The sequence below is a fragment of the Candoia aspera genome, chromosome 2 (genome assembly GCF_035149785.1).
Source record: "Candoia aspera isolate rCanAsp1 chromosome 2, rCanAsp1.hap2, whole genome shotgun sequence".
Lineage (NCBI taxonomy): Eukaryota > Metazoa > Chordata > Lepidosauria > Squamata > Boidae > Candoia > Candoia aspera.
The window spans coordinates 54,382,693-54,408,791 of record NC_086154.1 but is presented as its reverse complement, the minus strand read 5'-3'; the positions used below and the strand labels follow the sequence as shown (position 1 = coordinate 54,408,791).

The 26,099-nt window shown below is 38.0% G+C and overlaps 1 protein-coding gene across 1 annotated transcript in view; it reads left to right on the top strand.

Moving 5' to 3' along the window:
* SLC6A1 (solute carrier family 6 member 1) overlaps positions 1-23,486 on the top strand; it is a 30,405-nt gene extending 6,919 nt beyond the window's left edge. The window contains exons 6-14 of the mRNA XM_063291852.1: positions 358-492; positions 652-755; positions 1,993-2,117; positions 4,433-4,545; positions 14,724-14,855; positions 16,395-16,497; positions 17,929-18,029; positions 19,310-19,477; positions 21,167-23,486. Coding sequence (XP_063147922.1) covers positions 358-492; positions 652-755; positions 1,993-2,117; positions 4,433-4,545; positions 14,724-14,855; positions 16,395-16,497; positions 17,929-18,029; positions 19,310-19,477; positions 21,167-21,271 — 1,086 coding nt within the window. The 3' untranslated portion in view covers positions 21,272-23,486. The remainder of the gene's footprint in view (positions 1-357; positions 493-651; positions 756-1,992; positions 2,118-4,432; positions 4,546-14,723; positions 14,856-16,394; positions 16,498-17,928; positions 18,030-19,309; positions 19,478-21,166) is intronic.
* The last annotated feature ends 2,613 nt before the right edge of the window (positions 23,487-26,099 follow it).

Below are 26,099 nucleotides of genomic sequence, written 5' to 3'. Positions count from 1 at the left end.
AAACCCCACTATTCTATAGAGGTAAAAGTAGGCTTGATGAGTCATCCTTCCCTGCCCCAAGAGATTTATATTATATTTTAAATGCTGTAGTATTTTTAATATTTACTTTTCACCTCTATAACTTAAACTTAATTATTATATATGAGTTGTGTTTATTACTGTACACATTTTATTGTGCAAGGTGATGCTACTGATGTGGTTGTAGGTATTTAAAATACTGTTGTATCTTTCATATATTTCAAGACAGCAAACTAGGAACATTTCTTATTGTATTTTTTGAATCCAATTTTAAATTAATCAAGAGAGAGCTTAGCATAGCAATTGCTTTCAAGCTATCCATCTTATTCTTTGCATTAGGTGGTATACTTCTCTGCCACATATCCATACATCATGTTGCTTATCTTGTTCTTCCGAGGAGTTACATTACCTGGAGCAAAAGATGGCATTTTATTCTATGTAACTCCTAAGTTTGAGAAGCTTTCAGACTCTGAGGTAAGCAGTCCCACAAATAACCTTGTCATCATGGTGATTGCTGACAGTCACATGGCTATTCCTGCTGCTGTATTCATGATCGATACTCTTTCCAGTTTTGAATTACCTATAAGCCACCTATCCTAATCTTATTGGAATGGTTTTATCATTCTTAATTAGGTCTGGCTGGATGCTGCCACACAGATCTTCTTTTCCTATGGTTTGGGTCTTGGCTCATTGATTGCCCTTGGAAGTTACAACCCATTCAACAACAATGTTTACAGGTAAAGCAATTACTATTCTGCACCAGCCTAGTGTCCTAGATATTAGAGTTATAAAAAAATTGATCAAATTCATAGAGTGTACTACAGTGTCCTTGATCTACTCTAGTTACACACAAGCACTAGTGAATGCCCATATCACACTCAGAGCTCTATTGAAGGTGAGCCCTTGTTACAATAGAAAGGCAAAAATTGAAACTGAAATGGAAGGCAAAGTTGCCATTTGAATGTGGATGGTCTACTGACTATCCTAATCACTGTTGTTATTTCTGCTCAGCCTCCTTTAAAGGCAAAAGTCATTCCAGGTGACTTTGATATATATAAAAGGGACAATACATTAATAAAATCAACATTAATGGCAACATTAACACAATATACTATCAAGTAAAAGTCCTTTAATACACTAGGAGAGAGCTTCAAGAGGGTGGGAACAATGAACTCCTTCCCCTCTTTTGAAACTATCCCTTTTAGTGATCAATGAATACACAGCTCTAAAAATGTACCCGAAACCCTAAACAGTGGACAGCACTAATGTGCAATTATTTTACTCAGAATATTAAGCTGACCCTCCATGCAAGTTTTGGAATTCAGGGCATCCAGGACACTAACGATAGCTTTGTATGGTCCAATACATTGGCTATTCATGGGTGAGATTCATTAAATTGTATCTGTGATAGATGATGTGAAGTGCATATTTTCTGCACAAGACTTAAAAAGATACAGAGCAAGGAGTGAGGGCTTTTTTAATAGAAAAGACTTCAACAGAGATTAAACAGGCATACATAGTAGGATTATGCAGATTTTTAAAGGGCACTTTGTTTTAATGAAGATTTGCATGAAGCATCTGTTCAAAACATTCTACTTGGTAGTTCCCCACATCTAATGACAGAATAGCCACACTGTTTCACTTTACTCAGCAACAGCATGTGAAGTGTGGGCAGGCCAGAACTGCTATTCATGAAGCAGAACTCCAGTTGAGAGAGACCAGCCCCTCCAGTTCTTCAACTTCAGTGAAGCCTTTTGTCACATATCTTTGTGATACATCTTCACATAGTGAAATGTTTCATCGATGCAAGGTCCCTGCAATGTGTACATTCCTGACAGAAAAATCATTATCCAATGTCATAAACTTCAGATAGTCTTCCCTGACAATAGGAACATGAGTAAAATATCTGGGTTTTGGAGTGATTCTCTCTCTCTCCCTCTCCCTCCCTCCCTCTCTCTCTCTCTTTTCCCCCAGGGATTCCATCATAGTATGCTGCATAAATTCTTGCACAAGCATGTTTGCTGGTTTTGTTATTTTCTCCATTGTTGGATTTATGGCTTATGTAACCAAACGCCCTATTGAAGATGTTGCAAAATCAGGTGTGTTATCCCTTACTCTGTGTTATTGGTTTAGTGGTAAATTTTTAGTACAATTGAAGTTTTCTAAAGTTTGCTAAATTCTCCAAATAGTTTGTCTAACCAGGTAAAAATAAACTAGCTGACTGTTTAGATCTGGAAAGGACAAAATGGACAGACAGGATGCTAATCTTACAACTCTACTAGATTGGATAACACAGCACCCTAATTTACTTCAAAATTTCTCTTAGACCAGAATCTTCTATTTGCATACATCCTTCTGTGGGAACTGTTTTGTTATTCCATGCAAGAGAAATACTGTCTGAAAGCTGAATGGAGTTATAAGAATGAAGAATCGCACTTTGGGCAACATCCTCAAGTGCTTTATTTTTTATTGGCAACTAGGACCACTTTTTTCTGCATAAGTGAGACATTAATACCGGTTGCATGCCTAGCAAAACACACATTTCGCACTGACATGTGGCACCTGGCCATCAAACTTCAGAGGCCTGAAAGCAAAATGTCAATCATTCAGTAGGGATTCAAGGACCAACTGGGAAATAATAAAACAACTCAGGAAAAATATTGTTAGGAATCAGGCAGCATACAAATTTAATAAATAAATAAATAAATAATATCATAGGAAGGTGGAGACAGAACTGCCCCTTATATTGACCACAGGTAAAGCAGCTAGAAGAAACTTGCTCGTCTGCTTCCAGTAGCCAAAATAGCAGCTTCTATCAACGATTGACCTAGGATTTGAGAGCTGAAAGGCAGCATACTCTAACATCATCTATCAGCCTGGGGTCCACTGTTATTCAGTAGGAATATGTGGAAGAAAAGACCAGCCATTCATCATAAGCTGTAAAGTTAACTAATGACTTACCAGTTGGTTTAAACCAGTGATCTCCCTTCTTAGCTTCCCTCCTATCTCATTTCTTTTCCTTCATCTGCCTTATTAAGGTTTTGTAAGACATTACAAAGCATCTCTTTATCAAATTATGTGGATTCTTGGTAGAGACAAAACTAAAATAAATCAGATTAGTAAGTGATACAAAGGCATGCACAGTTACTCTTTGAAAACACTTCTGAGTGCAAGTATAGGACCTAAGAAATTTTTCCAAAGTTTTAACTGCTCTTAATACGCAGCTGAAATCATGGAAAAGGTATAATAGTTCACATACTCCCATGTAGTGGGAAGGATGCTAGTTATTTAATGTTATTAAACACTTTAGGTTCCTAATGGAGAGCAACTTCGCAAAGTGGAAAAGTACGAAGCCAATGTGGCAAGATGATATACTGCACTACAACATTAATATTTAACATAGTATCTATTGAATGAAACAGCTCCTCAGGTTCATAGTGACCTCTATAATGACCTTTATTTTGGTTAATTATGATATTGCAACTGCTGTAATACTAATAAATATTATGTAAAGGAAACACAGTATTACGTGGCATCTTGCCAGGCAAAATGGAATCATAAATTTTGTATTAAATGTATATTTAAGTGACAGAAATGGCCAGTACTTGCAGATACATACAAAATTTATGTTTGCAAAAGCTCACAAGTTGAACATTTTCCATAAATTTAGTCAGAAATGAAATGGAGTAAGACAGAAATAATGTGGAAGTGGGAGGAAACTAACATATTCATCTGTCGCCAATTGCCAGGATTTAACTGTATATCAAGTTCACTGCAAATGGAATATGGATCAATGTAGTTAAACAACAGTTTAGAAAGTGGGTAGAATAGATGCAATAATTGGATTAAATGGCAGAATATTTTTATTCAGATCTAATAACTGCTGAAAATTTTGGGGTAACCTTTAACTAATATTGATTATAAAACCAATTACAGTATTTGGTTCACACAATGCTAAACTAATGAATGAGTTCATGCATCACTCTTAGCCAAAAACAGTAAATTTCTGGCTTGGCAATTCTAGTGATAGATGCTTGACTGCAGACTTTAGACTCCTTGGGGAATGGCTGCTATTCAAATTAGGCAGTACTGAACTAGATAGGTCCAAGTTTTGACATGGTATAAAGTAGCTTCATGTGTTGATATGAAGCAACTTACAAAGAATGTTGTAAATGCTATTTACAGAGTTGTCACTATGTGAATCCTTGAATCTTTTAAAAATGAGCTCTGTAATATTAATTATATTCTGCTTTTGTTTAGATTTTAATTTGCATGTCATTAGTCACTTATTTCAATTCTGATCAGTAATTTATCATTATACTTTGAAAGATATTAAAAATTATAATAAAGCCAATAAATTTGTATTCCAAAAGAGAGCTTCAGAGACAACGCATTTTTTTCCCTCCGTTACTAGGTCCAGGACTTGCATTTTTAGCTTACCCAGAAGCTGTAACGCAACTTCCCGTCTCTCCGTTGTGGGCAGTACTGTTCTTTTCTATGTTGCTTATGCTTGGAATTGACAGTCAGGTAATACAGAGACAGTATAATTTTTCTTTTTTTAATGACTCCTTGGCCCCTTATATATACTCCATCTCATGTAAGGATTTATAGGACATTGCAAGCAGGACAACCCATGGCCTAAAGGCTATAGGCTATAGGCAGCCTGAGTATGCGTTCACACTGATGTAAAGTCTGAGGGCCCATTTCCAAAATAATCGGCATGTGCAGTCTGACGTGCTGTCACAAAAGAACAGCTTCTGCCTCATTACCTTAGAAAATTCTGAGAAAAAGAAAAAAGAAACGTGCTGCCTTGAATTGCATATGTATATTAAACAGAGCTTTGAGAGAGCAACTCTCTCAAAGCTCTGATTGATTGATTGATATATATATATATGGTTCTCATCTGAAAGTAGAGTATTTGCTGGAATTCTTGTGCTGTACCTTTAATCTTATTTCTAATATTATTAAACAGAGCTTTGAGAGAGTTGCTCTTGAATTAACTCTTCCCTGTCTATATTCCTACAACAGCAGGCCGGTATGGACCCTTTCTCAAAAAAATTCCGAAATGGCGAGAAATGCAGGAACTGTTGTGGGAATATCATTATGTAATAGCCCTCTACCCCACAGTTTTCAGTTCCTAAACCATTAAGGGAAAAAAAATGCCTCACTACAAAAAGGTTGCGTTCCTCTGGTTCAAAATGGCAAAATTAAAACGTATACAGACATGATATAATAAAAAAATAGAATCCAAATACTTCCCTCAAATAATTCAGCTGGCTTGCAGAGGTGAACAAATTTGGGTAATCACTGGCTTCAGATAATTAAATTTGAGAAACTGTATTTTTATTATCTCACACACAAAAAATATTGTTCCGAATTTTTTGTTTCTATGGAATTACTTGTGCTTTCACCACTCTGAGAGGGTATAGTCATAGAAGATTCATAAATACTAGAAATACATAAACAAGAAATGGATGTAGAAATCTCCTAATAACACGAAATGTATAGAAATAGGCTGCAGAAAAGTCACTGTGGTGGTAAACAGAAGATGCAACAATTGCTGATGACTTATAAATCATCATTTTAATCTTGTATGAAATGGGGCAGAAGAGAAAGCAAAGGCAGAGGTAAACATGTCCTGAATACCTAAACACATTGAATCCACTATTTTTCTTTTTATATAAAAGGATTATATTGTTTCCACATGAAACAAGGGCTACAAATTCAAGAAAGGCTTAGACATGGCCAGATAAAACCAAATGCGAGCACATCCCCCCCCCCCGCCATTATGTTCCAGTGATGAAATATGTGCTAAGACTGTTGTTGTTTATTCGTTTAGTTGCTTCCGACTCTTCGTGACTTCATGGACCAGCCCATGCCAGAGCTTCCTGTCGGTCGTCAACACCCCCAGCTCCCCCAGGGACGAGTCCGTCACCTCTAGAATATCATCCATCCACCTTGCCCTTGGTCGGCCCCTCTTCCTTTTGCCCTCCACTCTTCCTAGCATCAGCATCTTCTCCAGGGTGTCCTGTCTTCTCATTATGTGGCCAAAGTACTTCAGTTTTGCCTTTAATATCATTCCCTCAAGTGAGCAGTCTGGCTTGATTTCCTGGAGGATGGACTGGTTTGATCTTCTTGCAGTCCAAGGCACTCTCAGAATTTTCCTCCAACACCACAATTCAAAAGCATCTATCTTCCTTCTCTCAGCCTTCCTTATGGTCCAGCTCTCGCAGCCATATGTTACTACGGGGAACACCATTGCTTTAACTACGCGGACCTTTGTTGTCTGTGTGATGTCTCTGCTCTTAACTATTTTATCGAGATTGGTCATTGCTCTTCTCCCAAGGATTAAGCGTCTTCTGATTTCCTGACTGCAGTCAGCATCTGCAGTAATCTTCGCACCTCGAAATACAAAGTCTTCCACTGCCTCTACGTTTTCTCCCTCTATTTGCCAGTTATCAATCAAGCTGGTTGCCATCATCTTGGTTTTTTTGAGGTTTAGCTGCAAGCCAGCTTTTGCACTTTCTTCTTTCACCTTCATCATAAGGCTCCTCAGTTCCTCTTCGCTTTCAACCATCAAAGTGGTATCATCTGCATATCTGAGATTGTTAATGTTTCCTCCAGAGATTTTAACTCCAGCCTTGGATTCCTAAAGCCCAGCATGTCGCATGATGTGTTCTGCATACAAGTTGAATAGGTAGGGTGAGAGTATACAGCCCTGCCGTACTCCTTTCCCAATCTTAAACCGGTCCGTTGTTCTGTGGTCTGTTCTTACTGTTGCTACTTGGTCGTTATACAGATTCTTCAGGAGGCAGACAAGATGACTTGGTATACCCATACCACTAAGAACTTGCCACAATTTGTTATGGTCCACACAGTCAAAGGCTTTAGAATAGTCAATAAAACAGAAATAGATGTTTTTCTGAAACTCCCTGGCTTTTTCCATTATCCAGCAGATATTGGCAATTTGGTCCCGAGTTCCTCTGCCTTTTCTAAACCCAGCTTGTGCATCTGGCAATTCTCGCTCCATGAATTGCTGAAGTCTACCTTGCAGGATCTTGAGCATTACCTTACTGGCATGTGAAATGGGTGCCACTATTCGATAGTTTGAACATTCTTTAGTGTTTCCCTTTTTTGGTATGGGGATATAAGTTGATTTTTTCCAATCTGATGGCCATTCTTGTGTTTTCCAAATTTGCTGGCATATAGCATGCATTACCCTGACAGCATCATCTTGCAAGATTTTGAACAGTTCAGCTGGGATGCCGTCATCTCCTGCTGCCTTGTTATTAGCAATGCTTCTTAAGGCCCATTCAACCTCACTCTTCAGGATGTCTGGCTCTAGCTCACTGACCACACCATCAAAGCTGTCCCCGATATTGTTATCCTTCCTATACAGGTCTTCCGTATATTCTTGCCACCTTTTCTTGATCTCTTCTTCTTCGTTTAGGTCCTTGCCATCTTTGTTTTTGATCATACCCATTTTGGCCTGGAATTTACCTCCAATGTTTCTAATTTTCTGGAAGAGGTCTCTTGTCTTTCCTATTCTATTGTCTTCTTCCACTTCCACACATTGCTTGTTTAAAAACAATTCCTTATCTCTTCTGGCTAACCTCTGGAATTTTGCATTTAATTGGGCATCTCTCCCCCTATCACTGTTGCCTCTTGCTTTCCTTCTTTCTTGGGCTACTTCTAGTGTCTCAGCAGACAGCCATTTTGCCTTCTTGGTTTTCTCTTTCTTTGGGATGTATTTTGTTGCCACCTCCTGAACAATGCTGCGAACTTCTGTCCAGAGTTCTTCCGGGACCCTATCTACTAGGTCCAGTCCCTTAAATCGATTCTTCACCTCCACTACATATTCCTTAGGAATATTAGTGAGTTCATATCTAGCTGATCTGTGGGTCTTCCCTAATCTCTTTAGTCTGATCCTAAATTGTGCAAGAAGAAGTTCGTGATCTGAACTACAGTCAGCTCCAGGTCTTGTTTTTACCGACTGTATAGATGTCCGCCATCTTTGGCTGCAAAGGATGTAGTCAATCTGATTTCAGTGTTGTCCATCTGGTGAAGTCCATGTATAAAGCCGTCTCTTAGGTTGCTGGAAGAGAGTGTTTGTTATGCAGAGTGAGTTGTCTTGGCAAAATTCTATCAGCCTATGTCCTGCTTCGTTTTGTTCTCCCAGGCCATGCTTACCTGTAATTCCAGGTGTCGTTTGACTGCCCACCTTAGCATTCCAGTCTCCCGTGATGAAAATAACATCTCTTTTAGGCGTGTTGTCCAGTAGGTGCTGCAGATCCTCATAGAACTGCTCTACTTCAGCTTCTTCAGCATCTGTGGTTGGGGCGTATATTTGGATCACTGTGATGTTAGATGGCTTTCCCTGAATTCGAATTGAGATCATTCTATCGTTTTTTGGATTGTATCCAAGCACTGCTTTAGCCACTTGACTATTAATTATGAAGGCTACTCCATTTCTTCTGTGGTCCTCTTGTCCGCAGTAGTAGATCTGGTGGTCACTTGATGTGAAGTGGCCCATTCCAGTCCATTTCAGTTCACTGGCGCCCAAAATGTCTATCTTTAATCTTGACATCTCACCAATAACCACATCCAATTTGCCCTGGCTCATAGATCTTACATTCCAGGTTCCGATGGTGTGTTGATCCTTAGAACATCGGATTCGCCGTTCACCACCAGCACCATTGGCTGCTAGCCATCCTTTCGGCTTTGAGCTAGCTGCGTCATCACGTCTGGGGCTAGTTGAACTCATCCTCTGTTCCTCCCAGTAGCATTTTGACCATCTTCCGACCTGGGGGTCTCATCTTCCGATGGTATACCGACATATCTCTGGTTGTACTGATCCATTTAGTTTTCACGGCAAGAATACTGGGGTGGGTTGCCATTACCTTCCCCAGGGATCGCATTTAGTCTGACCTCTCTGTCTTGACCTTCCCATCTTGGGTGGCCCGTCACAGTTTAGTTCATGGCATCATTGAGGTGCTCAAGCTCCAGCACCACAACAAGGTAACGATCCTTTGCTGAAGGTGCTAAGACTATCCATTGCATAAAGGGAGATGCCCTGGGCTGTCTTCGGTAGTAACCTTCTACCTAAGGTCAGTCTATAAATTTTGCTAAAAAACCAAAGTGAGAAATTGAGAAAGGGAGTGGAGCTATCAATAATCGATACTCCCAATAACATTTTAGGGTAATTATAAAATGTATGGTCTACAATGCTTTTTTTCCATTTCTTAACATTTCTGAATAGGGCCTTGAGGGACAAGGCGTGCATAGCAGAATCATACTTGATCATGGTCGGATGGCATATTTAATATTCAGCCATTCCCCAATATGTTAGTCCAGCAGGTTAAGGTTAGTACAGAAGAAAGGCAATGGACACGTCTTGCAGTCTCTATGCAAGTGGGGCACATTTTGGGTTTTGGTTCATGAAAACAGCCATCTCTGCTATTCACTACTAAGAACAGGATTGAAAACTCTTAATTCCTGAGCTAGAAATGTATTCATATATTTGTAATTATTTATCAAATTTTTATCCTGCCTTTATTTTGCTCAGCTAAAGGTAGGATACATACCTACTGCTCCTGATTCTGATTTTCCTCACACCAATCCTGTGAAGTGGGTTGGGCTGAGAAAGAGTGACTGGCCCAAAGTCACCAGTGAGTTTCATACAGCCTTTATGTGTTGGAATAACTATACTAAATTAGATATTTTTTAAAAAGGCTCAGGAAGACTTTTCCAAAACTGATCATTTAATATCTTTAAGGCTAAGTTTGTGAATTGATGAGGGGCTCTGGGTGTGTGTCTGAATCATTCTTTTCAAGATAATATAAATCCAATGTCCATTTATTTATAGACAAAAACTTCAACTGGACAGTAAATAATTATTCTGTTGAATTAAATAAACAATTCTGCAAATTTATTTATTCTCAAAACCTTAAACTACTGGGTAGTTTCTGGGTAGTTTCTTTCAGGCCAATCTCACTCACCAGATTGCTATTCTAAGGGTAATGTGGATGGAGATCCATGTGTAGACTTTCTTGAATTCCCGAAGATGTAAAAATAATAAGTAATAATAAGTAAAAGAATATAAAATAAAACAAAATGAACAATCATTTATTGTGCCTTTGGGAAACATAGGTTTGGCAATAGTTTGCTTCCAGGTCCAATTCAAGGTGTTGGTTATCATCTATAAAGCCCTACATGGCATGGGACCGGGTTACCTAAGGGACTGCCTCTTCCCGTTTCATCAGCCCATCCCAGCCGATCGTGCAGAGAGGGCATGCTGCGGACCCCGTTGATAAGAGAATTCCATCTGGCGGAGTCCAGGAGGCGGGCCTTCTCTGCAGTAGAGCCCGCCCTCTGGAACATCTTGCCCCCGGAGGTGAGATTAGCCCTATCGCTCCTAGCCTTCCGGAGGAAGTTGAAGACCTGGCTCTGCCACTGGGCTTGGGACAGGGAGGAGAATAGTCATACTTGGGGCTGGCTAGTACCTCGAAGTGCCCCTCCTATACAACAACTGAATGAGACCATAGCAATCTGGATTTTATTATATTTGGTAGCTCTGCGAAATTGTTTTATAATCTGTTTTATATTGAAATTTTATTGTGTATTTATTGTTTTATATTGTAAACCGCCCAGAGTTCCTCCGCTTGGAGGAGATGGGCGGTGACAAATCTGACACATAAATAAATAAATAAATAGCTTTGGGAGCACTACATTCCCTCATCTCCACCCTTCACATGAAGGAAATCTAATCTCACCTGTTTCAGAAGGTGTTCCATACAGAATGCCTTTCCCATTTTTTCTTGCTTCCCCAGTTCACTCCAGAGAAAGCATTTTAATGGGGTATCAGTCTAGTTAGGATGCAGTGTTGCTTCTGACAGAGTCATTTTAAAAGTATACTCATTCTTCCCATAGTGCAATTTTTCATAGAATGTGTACACTTTTATGAATTAAAGTTAGAACATTTACATAAGACTACCTTTAAAAACTATACTGGAATTTATTTATGTATTTATATGACTTATACGCCACCCATTTTATGTACTCTAGTCCTGGCTGGCTCAGAAAACAACAATAAAAACATTTCTCTGAGTAACAGCATGCGAGCCAGGAATGGGTGCAATTAGCATACAAGTGACAAATCCAGGAGGACCCCCAAATTGCACACCAGCCTTATCCTTCAGAGTGTTCCCCCAGCAAGAGTGGGAGATGATACCTCACAAGATCCAGGAGGCCCAAAATCCCAGAGCCACTTCATCTTGTTAGGGTTGAGTTGGAGCTGGTTCTTCCTCATTCAGAGCTTTACAGCCTCTGGGCACTGGACCAACACTGGGACAGCATACCTGACCAGGGGCAGAGAGGTATAACTAGGTATCATCAGCATATTGATGGTAATGCACCCTGTGCCATTGGATGACATCCCCCACAATTGGGTTGTGGATAAGGGGACCTTTATTGTAGGCTGGCCTGGCTTTAAGTAGCAGCAGCCGGAGTCCACAACCACTAAAGCTCTCGAAAACAGGTCTTGGGGCTAAGCAAAGGGAGGCCAGTCTTAAACACCAAAGCCACTTTTCACAAGAGTGGCTCACCCTGTTTTCCACTGTATTTCCCCATGCCCATCACCATTGTGTCCTCCCCTGCCCTCTCCTCTCACACGCTCCTACCCCAAGCTGAAGTGACCCATCCAACCAAACAGAAACAACAAAGGGTTGATAGGCCCCCACCTAGCTTACCAATGCTTCAATAAATCACTCAGCACCTGTCCTAAACAGTGTCTCCAACCCCATCCCTCTCACCATCAAACTCCAGTCTCCCAAGTCCCCTGCTTTCACCCAGGTCACTAGGGCAGTCTCATGTCCAACAGGCCTGGAGGGTAGAACCTCCACCCACCTCTGCCTCTCACCCAAGGGTAATAGGCAAGTCCAGCTATAACCAGTCCTCACTCCAGTCCTCACTCCAAGCAACAGTCCTAAAGTCCTTGCCAGTCCAGATCTTTTGCCCCTGGCTGGCAGCCACCATGATGGAGTCTACGCCAGGATGGCTGCTGAACCATGTGGCTATGAGATGGCAGCCGCCGGATGCAGACTGGTTCTCCTGCAAGACTGCTGCCCTGCTTCTGCTGCTGCCATCAAGCTGTGCTCCTGAGTCTTCCATTTCAGCATTTCATTTCTACTCCCAGGATGCCATCTCCACAGCCACCTTGATGCAATAGACCAGCCCAACCAACCTCCATCCTGTTCCCAGCAGCAGCCACAAAATGGAAGGGGAGAACAAGGCCGATGCTCATCCTTGCTGGGCTGCTACCCCTCCAAGAGCTGGCCAGGCACTGCTCCTCAGCTGCACCAAAACCAGCTGATCTGCAGCACCTCCAAACCCCACCAACCACTGGCTGCTCCTTTCCACACCTTTCAGGCCAAATCGCATAAATAAAGCTGTGATAATTACATTTTCAACGTAGAGGAACTGGCTTTTTATTACAAACATTTAACTATTCCATACTGGCCTCAGGCAATTCATGAATCTAACCTATATGCTTGAAAGCATAAGTAGTTAAAATAGTAAATTCTTAAAAAGCCCCTTTATAGAGCTTCACATTCAAAATAATCAGTGCCAACACCTGATGTTCAAGGCTTGCCTTGCTTTAGCCCTGAGATTAAGTGCACAGCACATTAGCAAAAACCATAGTTTCTGCGTTATGGGACTGAAAATAAATTAAACGCTCTTATTTTTGTTCATTCTTTCATGAAATCCAAGTTATATTTTCAAAAACAAGAAGCATTTATTTAAAGGACCTTCAATTGAATTTAATTAGATAAAGTATGTCCTTCATTTGAATGGAGCTTTAGGCTCCTGAAATAATTGAGAAAAGTAATCTAATACTTCCCAAACTAAATAAGCTTCATTGTTGCATTTTTAAACCTTTCAAGTTGCTTCATCTGTATTATAATATTCCAAAATCAAAATACATTTCAATATCCAGAGAGAGTATTAAGTGATTGCAATTTTCGTATCTGCTTCAGTAACTCAGAACACTGGAAATTAAGCAGTTAATACCCCTATGCAACATAACCTGTTAAGACTGCTGAGCGTCATATGCTACTATGGATTTAAAACTTATGGTTATATTGACATAATTGCCATGTTTTCTAAACAGTTTCTGTTACTATAGCATTTTTACAAGCAGAAATTCAATAGTTCCAAATCATTTTCAACAGATACACTACACGGGTTTCTAACTAATACCTCTTTGCAAAGCTCACAGGATTGTAAGCAATCCCTACCACTGCAGTAAGTTTGTAGTTGGAACCACATTCTTTCCAGAATCACTTCTGCTGCATGCACCTGAGAGATTCCTTGCTGATGTTTCACCAATAATGGAATAGTTGAAGTAGAATGTCATCTTTGTAGATTTTTGTTTTGTTTTGTTTTTGGTTGGTTGGTTTGTGTTTTAATGTTTATTTTGTTGTACGCTGTCCAGAGTCACATTGGTTGAGTTGGGTGGCTACTTAAATGCTTTAAATAAACAAACAAGCAAACAAACATCATCTTTAACGTCTCAGTAATGGTAGCAGTTCAGCTGTTGGCTTCCTTGAAATTCAGTGAAAATGCAAATGAAAAGCATGTTCAGATGGAATAGGAAACAAAAGGGGGAATTCCATTGTAGGTGGCTGTGCTTGCTTGTTCTTGGCCTTCTCTTATCCACTGCTTGTACACGTACAGTTGTTAAACTGCCAGGAAGCATTCAAATTAGGTTAGCTTATAAAGGCTGCTTGTAAAAGCACAAAAGTGTGGCTTTTTTTTTTCTACTTGGACAGTGAAACTGATTGGAGGATTAAGACAGTTTTCACCTACACGGTTGATTATGAAATCTGTTAGCCGGCCTTCTCAACACCTTGTCCCAAGTATTTCTCATTCTCAGCTGTTTTTAACCCTAAGGCAGTAATTTGGGCTTCCTTTTCTGAATGCTCTAAATTCAGCTGTGCCAGTGCAAAGGATCAGAGATTGTCCAAAACACTGAATAACTGCAAAGCAGAGTAGTCTGTGTGGATGACCAGTAAACAGAAAAAGCTTCCAAGCACAGTGGCTCCTGGCTGAAAAGTACCATGATTGCTTAATCAAAGTTTAAATAGCCAAAGTTTAAATAGATAAAAATAAATGTCTGTTTCCACTTCCAAAATTTCACTTCTTGCTAACCAGAATTCTCCATGGAGAATCTGCTTTGCCAAATATTGCAAAATTTAAAACTTTCATTAAAAACCAATAAAAACTAAGAATAAAAAACATTGCACTGCCAATCAAATGCCAAGAGACATTTCCAACAGAAATAAAGCATGTGCCACATTTTCCCAGGTTAGGTTATACCCTTATTTTTTTTTCCTTCCAGCCACATTTTAATGTATTTATAAAACTTGTCACATAAATAAACTTCTAATGTTTTAAGAATGTTCTTAGGATCAGGATGAAAAAGTTATACCGTTACTTTTGAAATAGTCAAACATTTATTTTATCAATATATGGGAAAAACAAGTACATTGATCAGTTGCAGCTCTACAAAATTAGCAGTCTGCACCACTGAAAAGCTATTTTTTATGTCATCCCAACCAGAAAAAAAAAAAGTAAAGGTGAATGTTTTTATTCCTGAATCTAATATTTTTGGTTTGATTTGTGTGTAACTTCTACTTCCATTTTAGTTCTGTACTGTTGAAGGATTCATAACAGCACTAGTGGATGAATTTCCAAAACTGTTACGCACTCGAAGAGAAATTTTCATTGCTATTGTGTGCATTGTGTCATACCTGATAGGACTGTCTAATATTACTCAGGTAAGTCATATATTAGGGCTTATCTGTCACAAATTTGATATAATTGCATTTTCTCCTACACTGAAGAATTAAGAGTTTCATCTATGATTTTTAGACAATCTTTACAACAGAAATCAGGACCAAACAGAAGAGTAGTTGAGATGCAGGTAAAATAAGGAAGAATTTGCAATTCTAGCTCCTTAGAACTACAGAAAAGTCCTTGAAGCATGCAAAGCTGTTTCCTCACAGTCCAGAGGTCTTCTGGTGATTTCAGCTTTTCATATCAACTAAAGAATTTGAGATTAGCACCAAGTGTAGTTGGTTACAAAATTTATATCTGAAGTATGTTTTACTCCATCCTATTGTCAGGAATGAGGCGATGAAAGCAGGCTGAGTCAGGAATGAAGCTCTAGTCTTTACTGTTTCTGCCCTATAACAGAATCTTGCCAAAACTAAGCAGAACTAGCAAACTGTAAGGGGAAAACTCCAGAAACTCTAAGGCGGGTCCTGTCTGATCCTCTTGGCCGGGTGCCCAAGGCTTTCTACACTGCATGTGCATTTTTCTCCCGGAACGGGCCCCGTCCTTCCTCACCAGTGATATCCATAACACCTATGTTTCCCAAAGGGAATCCTATTACAGGTAGTCCTTGCTTAATGACACTTTAACAATGGTCCAAAGTTATGATGGCCTTGGAAAAAATGCTTTACAACCTGTAGTCACATTTATGACCGTCGCAAACTGTTGCACCACCCCCACAGTCACGTGATTGCAATTCAGGCACTTGGCAGCTGGTTTGCATTTATAACCAATTGTACTGTCCTGTGGTCATACTGTATGATCACCATTTGCGATCTTTTTTGCTGGTTTCCAGCAAAAAAATTCCATTGGGGAAGCTGGATTCACTTAACAATCTGTGATTTGCTTAACGACCATAGTAAAATGGTCATAAAATTGGGCCTGGTCACTTGGTGACTCACTTAATGACCATACCTCATAACAACCAATTTTCCAGTCCCTATAGTGGTCGTTAAATGAAGACTACCTGTAACTACAGTGGGACTTATTCCTAGGAGCAGGACTGCAGCAAAAATGTCATTCCATTATTAGCCAATAACCTCAGCTAGGAGAATCACATAAAGGCCTTGTTATTATTCTCTCTTTGCTTAGTTCAAGAATAGTATAGAATGTCAATCGATCGTGGTTTGTTACATAATCTAAAGCTAAGTATTTCTTTTAAAATATTGAATGTACAAGTAAAACCATATTCACATTGTTTTCGTAGATAGTGTCTACCTACTTATTTATATTAAAGCCAGAATCAAGAATTTGGGGGTGGGGGGAGTACACATTTAAAGCATTAAGCAACATATTGATGAAGTTATATAGTTGGGAAATGTATAATCTCTCTATAAATAATAAATGAATTCTTGTAGCCCATATTACAAAATAACATAAACAGAAATTCAGTGAAAAAGTAAGCTTAAAGCATAAACAGAACAGAAGTGGACATTTCAGAAATCAGTATGATGAACTGAATGTATCTTTCTTTCCCATTGCAGGGCGGGCTCTATGTGTTCAAGCTTTTTGACTATTACTCAGCAAGTGGAATGAGTCTTTTATTTCTTGTGTTCTTTGAGTGTATCTCCATATCCTGGTGTTACGGTATGTGATGTTTAACATCTTTTTTGATGAGAGTTCAAGTCAGCTCATAAGGGTTTTCCATTCATTTTATCCTTCAAACAATCCTATAAAGTAGCCTACATTGTGAGGGAGAAACTGTCTGGCCTTAAGTCGGTTCAGTGGAACACCTGAGTCTGAAAGGCAGTTCTGGTCTATTGCAATTGTTGATTTTAATTCTGTTCAGCCTCAAACACAGCAGTACTATTTCCTGCCCAATGCATGGAAATATGTATAGTGCATCTTTCAGGATAATACTCCATAAATCTAACAAGAGACGCCACAGGAGCAGACCCCTGATGGACAAGTAGCAATTCCATCTTCCTAGGATTCAGTTTAAGCCTGTCCTTTCCCATCCCATCCCATCCAGACCCTCACAACCTGCAGGTGCCAGGACAGGCTGGCCTGAGGTGGTGATGTAAAGCTGGATGGCATCAGCATATTGATGGTACTGAACTCCACACTACCAGATGACCTCTCCCAGTAGCTTAATGTAAATAGGAGAGGGGAGAGGACCAACCCCGTAGCATCCTGCAAAGAAGTAGCTATTGGGGTGCTTTCTTTTTCCCCACCGCCACCTACTGAGGAAGGAATGGAACCACTGCAACAAAGTGCCCCCAATCCCCAACTCCTGCAGGTGGTCTAGGAGGACACCATTTCAATTACTCAGATCCAATTGATGCAGGTTAACTTTGTCAAAGGACTGTAGCTAAAGTGACAGAATTATAGCCCAGATAGTTATTACTGTCTGTCAGATGCAGAAAATTCACAAATAGTGCAAAGTTTTTTTTTAAACCACTATTTTCAGGGCAACTCCATAAAGACTTAAGCAAACTTCATAAATTAATGCTGCTTTTGTTGATTTCTCTGATTTTGTGGTATAAATGTATCTTAGATACATACCAGAAGCACTATTTTATTTAGAGATTGGCTTGCATTTGATCTTAGTTATGTTCTCTCCAGACAGCATTGTATTTACAGAAAGACCTTAGCCTGGATAGCAATTCCTAATGCTACTGCCTGTGAGGAACTCTGTTTCTAGAATGCTGGACACAAATTGTTGCTCAACCTACTATCTGCTGTAAGAAAAATTAGCAATATATTGGATATTATTTGGACTGCCACTCTTCACTTCTTGCCTCTCTACAAGGCACGTGGGTCTTCCATTTCACCAGTTTAAAATCCATCTCTCCTTCAATCATGTTCTTTTCAGCAAAATCTTGCTGAAAGGTGCTCAGATATCTCCTGGGTAAACATTTAGCTTACTCTATGAATTACATCGAAGTCACTGCTTCTATAAAAGTTGCTGTAAAGTTCCTATGATGTATCAGACCCATGCACAGATATGTACACCCCTTATCAAACGCATTCATTATTCAAGACAACTAACCGTTGTTTATTTATTTATTTATTTAGGTGTAAACCGTTTTTATGACAATATCCAAGAGATGGTTGGATACAGGCCCTGCATCTGGTGGAAGCTCTGTTGGTCTTTCTTTACTCCAATTGTTGTGGCAGTAAGAAATAAAATAATTGCTTTATCATATGAAAGCTAATAATTTACCTTAGCGTTATGCAAAAGTATAGTTTTAAATGAACCTCCTTCTATAACTTTTTGCACTGTAACTTATAGAACGTTCATATTCAAAATAAATTAACTGAAGAAGGATTCAAGTACATATCCTTCCTAAAATAAGGCATCATACTTCATGATTGAGTGATTAATGTTTACAGCTATTGGGAAATAATCATGTATTCAACAGAGAGAAGATGACACTTAGATATTCTTTTCTTGCACAGATGAGTATTGACTCATCCACCATCCATATATCTAATATAAATGTAGAGGAAGAGTTAATCTCATCCCCTAATTATGCAAAGGGGGGAAAATTGATTTGTGGCCATTGTTACTTCTTAGCACAGATTCCAATATTCATGAGCATAGCAGAATTTTGTTATACTATATTTAAGATTTTAAATAAATTAAAAGAAAATATATCCAAAATTAATAATTGATAACACCAATCATCTTTGTCAGTATTTCACCTCAACTTCTGAAACATCACAAACTAAATAAATAAGCAAGAAAAATAAATTTATTCACTCTCACGATCCAAAAATATTAACCAATAATACTCAGATCTGAACTACTCCAAATTTCAGCATATAAACTGAATAGGAAAGAAAGCTGTTTATTGATATAAAAAATATAATAATACTGTTCAGCGAAGAAATTACCACTGCTAATTAAACCTTTACTCAGTTATATGTTAGCTGTTCAATTAGCACAATGGTCCAAATGTTTTCTTTCCAATATGCAAATGTTTTCAATATTTAGCAAATGTCAACACTGATGCAATTAATATATGCTCTAGTCACATGTTAACTTTCAGTAAAGCATTTTGATCTATAAATAAATGTAGTAAAGCTAATGAGGGTAACTGAATTTCCTGTGGTAAAATGACATTAATTTCCCAAAGCATCGTCTCCAAATGTTTCATTGTTATTGTACCATAACCACAGGCACATTAGGGTCTGCAAACCTAACTTTCCTCCTCCTATTATGTTTTTTTTCTGCCATCACACTGGTAAATTCTTCCTTTCTTTTTTCTTTTTTCCTTTCCCTTGATTCCTCTGATTGATTGGGTGTTTAGAATAAACAGAGAAATTGGTGTGAATGTGTCCAATTCTTACCACTTAACTGTTTCAGACATAATGCAGTCATACATGAGCCAGCATTATCTCTAAATTCTAAATACAGTTTGCATCCTAATTAATCTTTTGAAACATTTTGCAGGGTGTATTTATCTTCAGCGCTGTGCAGATGACTCCTCTCACTATGGGCAATTATGTGTTCCCCAAATGGGGCCAAGGTGTTGGCTGGTTTATGGCGCTCTCTTCTATGGTGCTGATTCCAGGCTATATGGCATACATGTTCCTTACTTTAAAAGGCTCCTTAAAACAGGTAAGCTGTCTTTCATGCGATGCCTCAAGTTTCTGGATTTAGAGGCACTAACATTTTGAATCACAATATCAAAATATAGTATATCTGTTACAATATATTTAGCTCAGCCTTTTCTCTCAATGTAACTTTGTTGAACTGTAAAATAATAGTAGGATACGTATTTTCAGCAGTTTTTAGTCCTTCCTGAGCACATTCCAGTTGAGGACTTTTTCCAAAATAAACTGAAAACAGGCATAACGGAACTCAAAGTATGTTGCAATATACTATGACTGTAGGTGTTCATCCAGTTCCTTTCCTTGGCAGTTGACTTCCGAAAGTGATCATGCTTAAATTGATTTACATGCAACTTTTTTAAAACTAAAACTGTGTTGCCATTTTACGGTCATAAGCAGACTGCAGTTGACTATTTTGCCCCAACTTCATTTAACTTAGTCTTGCATCCTTTCCCTCTTCATTCCTTGGGATACCTTCCAGCTGATTATGGCACCATTTCATCATTTTCTAGGAATCTTACATCTTTACATTCCTTATCTCTTATCTAGTCCATCAAAACCTCATGGCGACTGTCAAAAATCTATGCAGCCTTTTCTGATTCAAAGTGATAGGATAGGTACAGTACATTTGAATGTCCTCTGCAAACTGATTATCTAGATGGCTTTATCTAGATAGTGAAGAGCAGGGGGGAAAGAAGACTGTTAAGAAATCTCTCACTGCCACTGTCTGATGGCAATCCTATAGGTAGGAATAGAGCCACCATAATCCAGTTCCTCAAATTCCCATCTCACTGAACTGCTCCAGCAAATCATAAGACATCTCCAAGGTTCCAAGAAGTCCAGGAGAATCAATATTATACTGCTTTGCATTTATCTCACGTTAACATCATCAATCAGACCAATCAAGGCTGTCTCCATGCTAAATACTTGTGCATAGCCAGACTGAAACAGATCTGGATAACTGCTTTCTTCCAAGCCTGCTTGTAGCTGATTGGCTAACACCCTTTCTAGCACCTTGCCCAAGAAAACGATATTTGCACAGGGTGCTAGTTTTCCAAAAATTTAGAGTCCAGGATGCACTTTCTGAAGAAAAGCTTCCTCCATCACCACCTCCTTCATGTAAAAAGACATTGATCATCCCCTGGCACTGTTCTGCTGATTTTGACGGTCAGCAATATAGCTGCAACACCAGAGGCATTTGTTCACATTTTTAGAGGCTTTTTGTTTTTGCAACTTGCCAGAGATATGTAGACAAATGTATTTGAAAGTGGGGGGAAAATAGACATAATCAATATTCACCTCTAAATACCACTCTAAATATTAGTTTATAAAATTCAACAATTATTCTGATCATATTTAATTCTGTATTGTAAAGTCTTGAGAAATGGATGAGTTTCTGCTCTGGAAACACTTCTGATTTTACTTGGCAGCTTGAAGATGTGTGGACTTCAACTCCCAGAATTCCCCAGCCAGCCATGTTGAAGTCCACATATCTTCAAGCTGCCAAGGTTGAGAAACACTGCCTCAAAGGAACTCTAGGGGTATCTACCGCAAGTTTCTGCGGAAGTATTTCCGTTGCTCTATCCATCTGCCTGAGGAAGAAAGCAAAATCGTATAAATGAAATTTAAACCGAAAACATTCCATTAATGAATAATGATGTTACTGCATTTCTCTTTCTCTCTTTGTATTTGTTAGCGTATCCAAGTAATGATTCAGCCAAGTGAAGACATTACTCATCCTGAAAATGGACCAGAACAAGCCCAACAGAGTAATTCTGCAAACAAAGAAGCATATATATAAAATCAGTCTTTGAAGTGATACAAAACTTCCTCTGGGGGCAATTATCTATATATACACACAAAAAGAACATGGTTGAATATTACCACAAATTTATGTCTGAGAATAAAATAACCTACCTCTAGTGGCACAAAAGACCATCACCACTATATAGGAAGCAATGTGGTATGATCAAACCATTTTATGGGCTTAGTTGTTAACAATGTTTTGTGTTTTCTGGCAATCCATAGACTGTTAATATTTTTATTCTCTCTCAGTAAGTGTGGAGTATCTGGAATTTATTAAAACACACACACACAAACACACATGTAGGCCATTTTTAATCTTTATCTTTTAGTGCAACAATTTGAATTTTTGTGCTAGTTTTTATTAATAAATTTCTTACTGTTTGATTCCCAAGCTGTTATTTCTTAGAACAGTTAAATTGGAAAGCTGTTTTATATTCACCAGCAAAGTATTTTTATGAAAGAAATTTCCAGTGAAAATACTGCCCTAAAAATATTAACCAACTTCATTCCTGAGTTGGTTTTTCTAATTTTCTCCTTACGTAGAGCTATATATTAATCATTCTTATACAACTGCCACAGGCAATACTTCCACTATCTAGTATTATCTTTTGGGCCTCTGGCATTTAAGATATTATGTTATTTTGTAGTAATATAACTATCAGAATATTTTCACTATGAGCATCTTTCAAAGTACTGGATTTTTTAAAAAACAAAACAAAAAAAACAAAAGTGGCAATATGATGACATACTTATTTCAAACTGTGATGAGTCCCTCTCAAAGGTTGGTCCTATATAAACTGTATACATTAACTATCATTTAAGCCAGGTTTTACTTCACTTTATGTTATAAAGTTGTACCACTGGTAAGTGCAACATATACACAGAAAAGAACCAAACCAATAGCTTATATATCAAAATACTTCCCATAGAATATAATTTAGGGCTTTAAACTTAGCACTTCTCTAGCTGGTTTGTTGGAGATCTATCTATAATGAAAGTTTTTGCTAGGAAGAAAATTGTAAAGCACTTTGAAGACAGAATTTTATTTTTTTGTTGCTTATTTTATGTATGTGTTTTTCACAGTAATAATGAAGACCTGATGAAAAAGTCTTGGTGGGCTCTAGCATGCATTTTCCACAGGAGTTTAAGAGATTTCTTCCAATGTAGAAAATTGCAAAGCTCTGAGAGACCGCAATAACAATTCTTGTTTGGCAGCTATGGAATAGACAGTGAGGATCATAGGAAAATGGTTTTCAATGACTGTGATAGAACTGTGCAATGAAACATGCTTTTCAGCAAAATCTTGTGCAACATACAGTGTTAGATAGCATACATTTTATGTAGAAATACTATGTGAACAACATGTTAACTGTGAAAGTTGGTTTTTTTGTTGTTTTTGTCTGAAGGTGACAAACATATGTTCTTGCAATAAGGTATTATTCTCAGAATGTCAAGCACATTATTGTAGCAAATATACATACATATAAATATATATATATATATACACACGCACACATATTTCAATCTAATAATAAAAACTTATTAAAAGTATTGTTTAGTAGGTTCTAAATTGTTTCATACAGTAGATCAACTGTAAATTATCAAGAAATCTATAGGAAACTAAATGTCTATAGGTGAAGTCTCAAATCCAAATATTGTAGATTTTCAGGGTTTAGAAGAAAAAGAAAATGTCATATTTTACATGTTTCACATACATTACAAATTCAGTCTTTCTCTTTATTGTTTATGTAATCAGGTCCCATGTTGTTCTAAGAAAAATGAAGTATTCAGTGTTTGATTGTATAACACTTATAACAGATGTTTGACAGATTTGCTCTAGCAAAATTCTGCACAAACTTATATATAGCACAAAAATAGTGTGGTAGAACTACTGTGTGTAAACTGTGAATAACTGTATCTTTTTGTAGTATTTACCCTTTTAAAAAGAAAGAATATATGACCATATATGCTTTTGCAATAATAAATTATTCTCTAAACACCAAGCAAATTTATCTCTATATAAAAAATATATGTAATATATACACATTCTAAAATATATATAGAACCTGTTTTAAAAGAGATAGAGTACAGTATAATTTAAAAAAATTGCAATGTTCTATGGACCAAATGTACAATATTTATAAATTAAAATGCATTTTAAATGTCTACAAATAGTGTCTTAATTAAAGCACGGTTGTTATGTAACTTTCCAAGAGCTAGAGAAAAAATAAAGATTCTATTATACATTCTATGATATGGCTTTAATTTTCTTCCTTGATTAGGCAGGGGATTTTAAAAGCTTATTTATAGTATTGTGAAACAAATTTCAATGCTAGAAAGACCTTTTACTTCAGATATAACAACCATGAAAAGAAAACCTAGATGAATAATCTAATTTATATTGTGATATTTCTATCTAAAGGAGCATCTCTCTCCACCCAGAAGACATCCTGAGAGCAAATGAATAAGAAAATGCAAAGGAGGTCATTTATTTCCTGTGGGACTAAATCTCCCTGAAGGAATTCATGTTCTCAATTACATGAAACATTCATTCAGTTATTTGTGCTTCAATCCTAAAATAAGGTTGATTTCAATCAAATTTGTTTTCAAAAAGAAAGCTTCATGTGAACTTAAGAGTACATGTTCTAACTTTAAATAATGAAGGATCATCAGAAATGTTTCCTTTAATGTGCTTGTGATCTTTTGCCCTCTTTCATACATAAATATCATTATCTGTTACTCCTTTCTGCCCAAATATGAGAAAAAAATAGTAAAATTTACAGAAGAAAGGTACCCATCTCTGCTGACCTTGTGTCCTGTGAGTTGAAAATTCCACTATGAAACTCCAGCTATGTGAATACTAGGTACAGTATATTATGCTATGATAATTGGGAAGCATTATTTATTTAACTATTTATTTTTCAAATTTTGTCACCGCCCTTCTCCCCCCACAAGAGGGACTCTGGGCGGCTTACGATAAAAGTGATCAATTAAAACAGTAACCATAAAATATAAATGCAAATACAAAAAATATAAATACAAATATAAATATAAAAAATTAGAATAATAATGCTTTGAAGTGATACTCTCTTTATTATAGCTATACACTATGCCACTGCATTTTATATTTGAAAATCTATTTCAGGCTTACTACAGGGTGAGAAAAAAAATCACGTAGTACAGTCTGGGGTGGATGAAACAGAAAAAGCTGAAATTTAATCCAAATATGGATTAAACAATGTTGGTGTGTAGTAATGTGGACTTAGGAACTGAAATGTTTTGGATAGAGTTACACTTTTCCTGAGTGAATACCGTAGATTGTGATCTAGTAGTATTCTTTGATCCCTAGCTATTATTTTACCCACAAGTGGCAAGGAACATGTGTGCGCAATTATGCCTGGTGTACCTGCTGAAGTTGGACTTGGTGATGGTTATCCATACCTTGGTTAAATCCTGCCCTGACTACTGTAACTTGGTCTACATGCAGCCAATCCTAAACTGAGTTCCTGAGAATGACACACCAATATCCTCCTGATGCTCCCCTCTGCCTATACCATGTGCAAATGTCAAGAAGGAATGAGACAACATGGATACAGCCCCCATACAAATCTGAATCTGCTGAAATACAAAATTGTTCATCAGCAGCATACATATGACACTGTAGCTCATAAGATTTAATAAGGTCTCCCAATGCCTGCATGTGTTTTTTAAATATGAAAGGTGAGAGGACGGAACCTTGTGGAACACCCCAGAGGCAGGGCACAGAAATCGAGGAAAACATGCTCATCATTACTGAATACAATCTTCCAGGTAGGACTGAAACCAGGTTATTCAGCTCAGTCTCTTCACCAGTAACTCTTCACCAGAATAGCAAATATCAGCCTATGGATCTGACAGCAGCAGGACAGACAGATGGCCTTTGTCCATCACTAACAGAAATTCAACACAGACAGATGTGAGAGAGTGCCATACTGTATCCAGGTCTAAAGCCAGATTGCTATTGATTTAAAAAACAAAACGAACCAGAGAGAAACTACCCAAGCACTACCTTCTCGGTTAACTTCTCTAAAATTAAAAGATTAGAGACTGGCCAGTAATTCAAGGGAACAGAAGAATCAAGAGGCTCTGTTTCTTGAGCAGGGACCACATGTTAACTATGTTCAAACCTTAAAGAAGGCATTCACCAACTTCCTCGTGAGTGGGCCTGCCAGCTGGGTTGAAATAGGCAAGATGGACAAGGCTCTAACCTGCAAGATGCCTCAGAACTACTGCCAGTTCTGCCAGTGAGAATTGCCTGAAACAATCCAGAGAAGGTCCTGTTCTGGAGTTTTCCATGGATGAATGTGTGGTTCTTTACAGATTCTGTAATAAAAGCTGGAGGCAAGCTCAAATCTGACTCATCTTAGCAGCAAAGAAAGTGGCAAATACTTCATAGTGATGAATGGATAGCGTTGCTTGGATATCTGTCTGGATTTATAAGACTGCACAGGCCCCCTGGATAGTTCTTTGTCAGTATGTGGAGAGAGGAAAACATTATTTGTCCTATAATGGCCCTACAATATTCCAAGCAAAATGCTATAAATCTATCATGATCAGCAGAGGAGTGACTGTGTCTCCAGCAATGCTCAAGCCTCCATAGCCTCTGTTTTACCTCTTGCAACTTATCTGAATATCCAGATGATCTTTAAGGGTGTCCCTGGATTTGATGGCTGTGGTCAGCCAAGTGTTAGTGATCTCTTCTAGAAATTAGGCAGAATGGCTGAGACTACATGGGGATTCACAAGTCCTGAAAATAAGCTGAAAACCTTTCAGTTTCAAGTTGT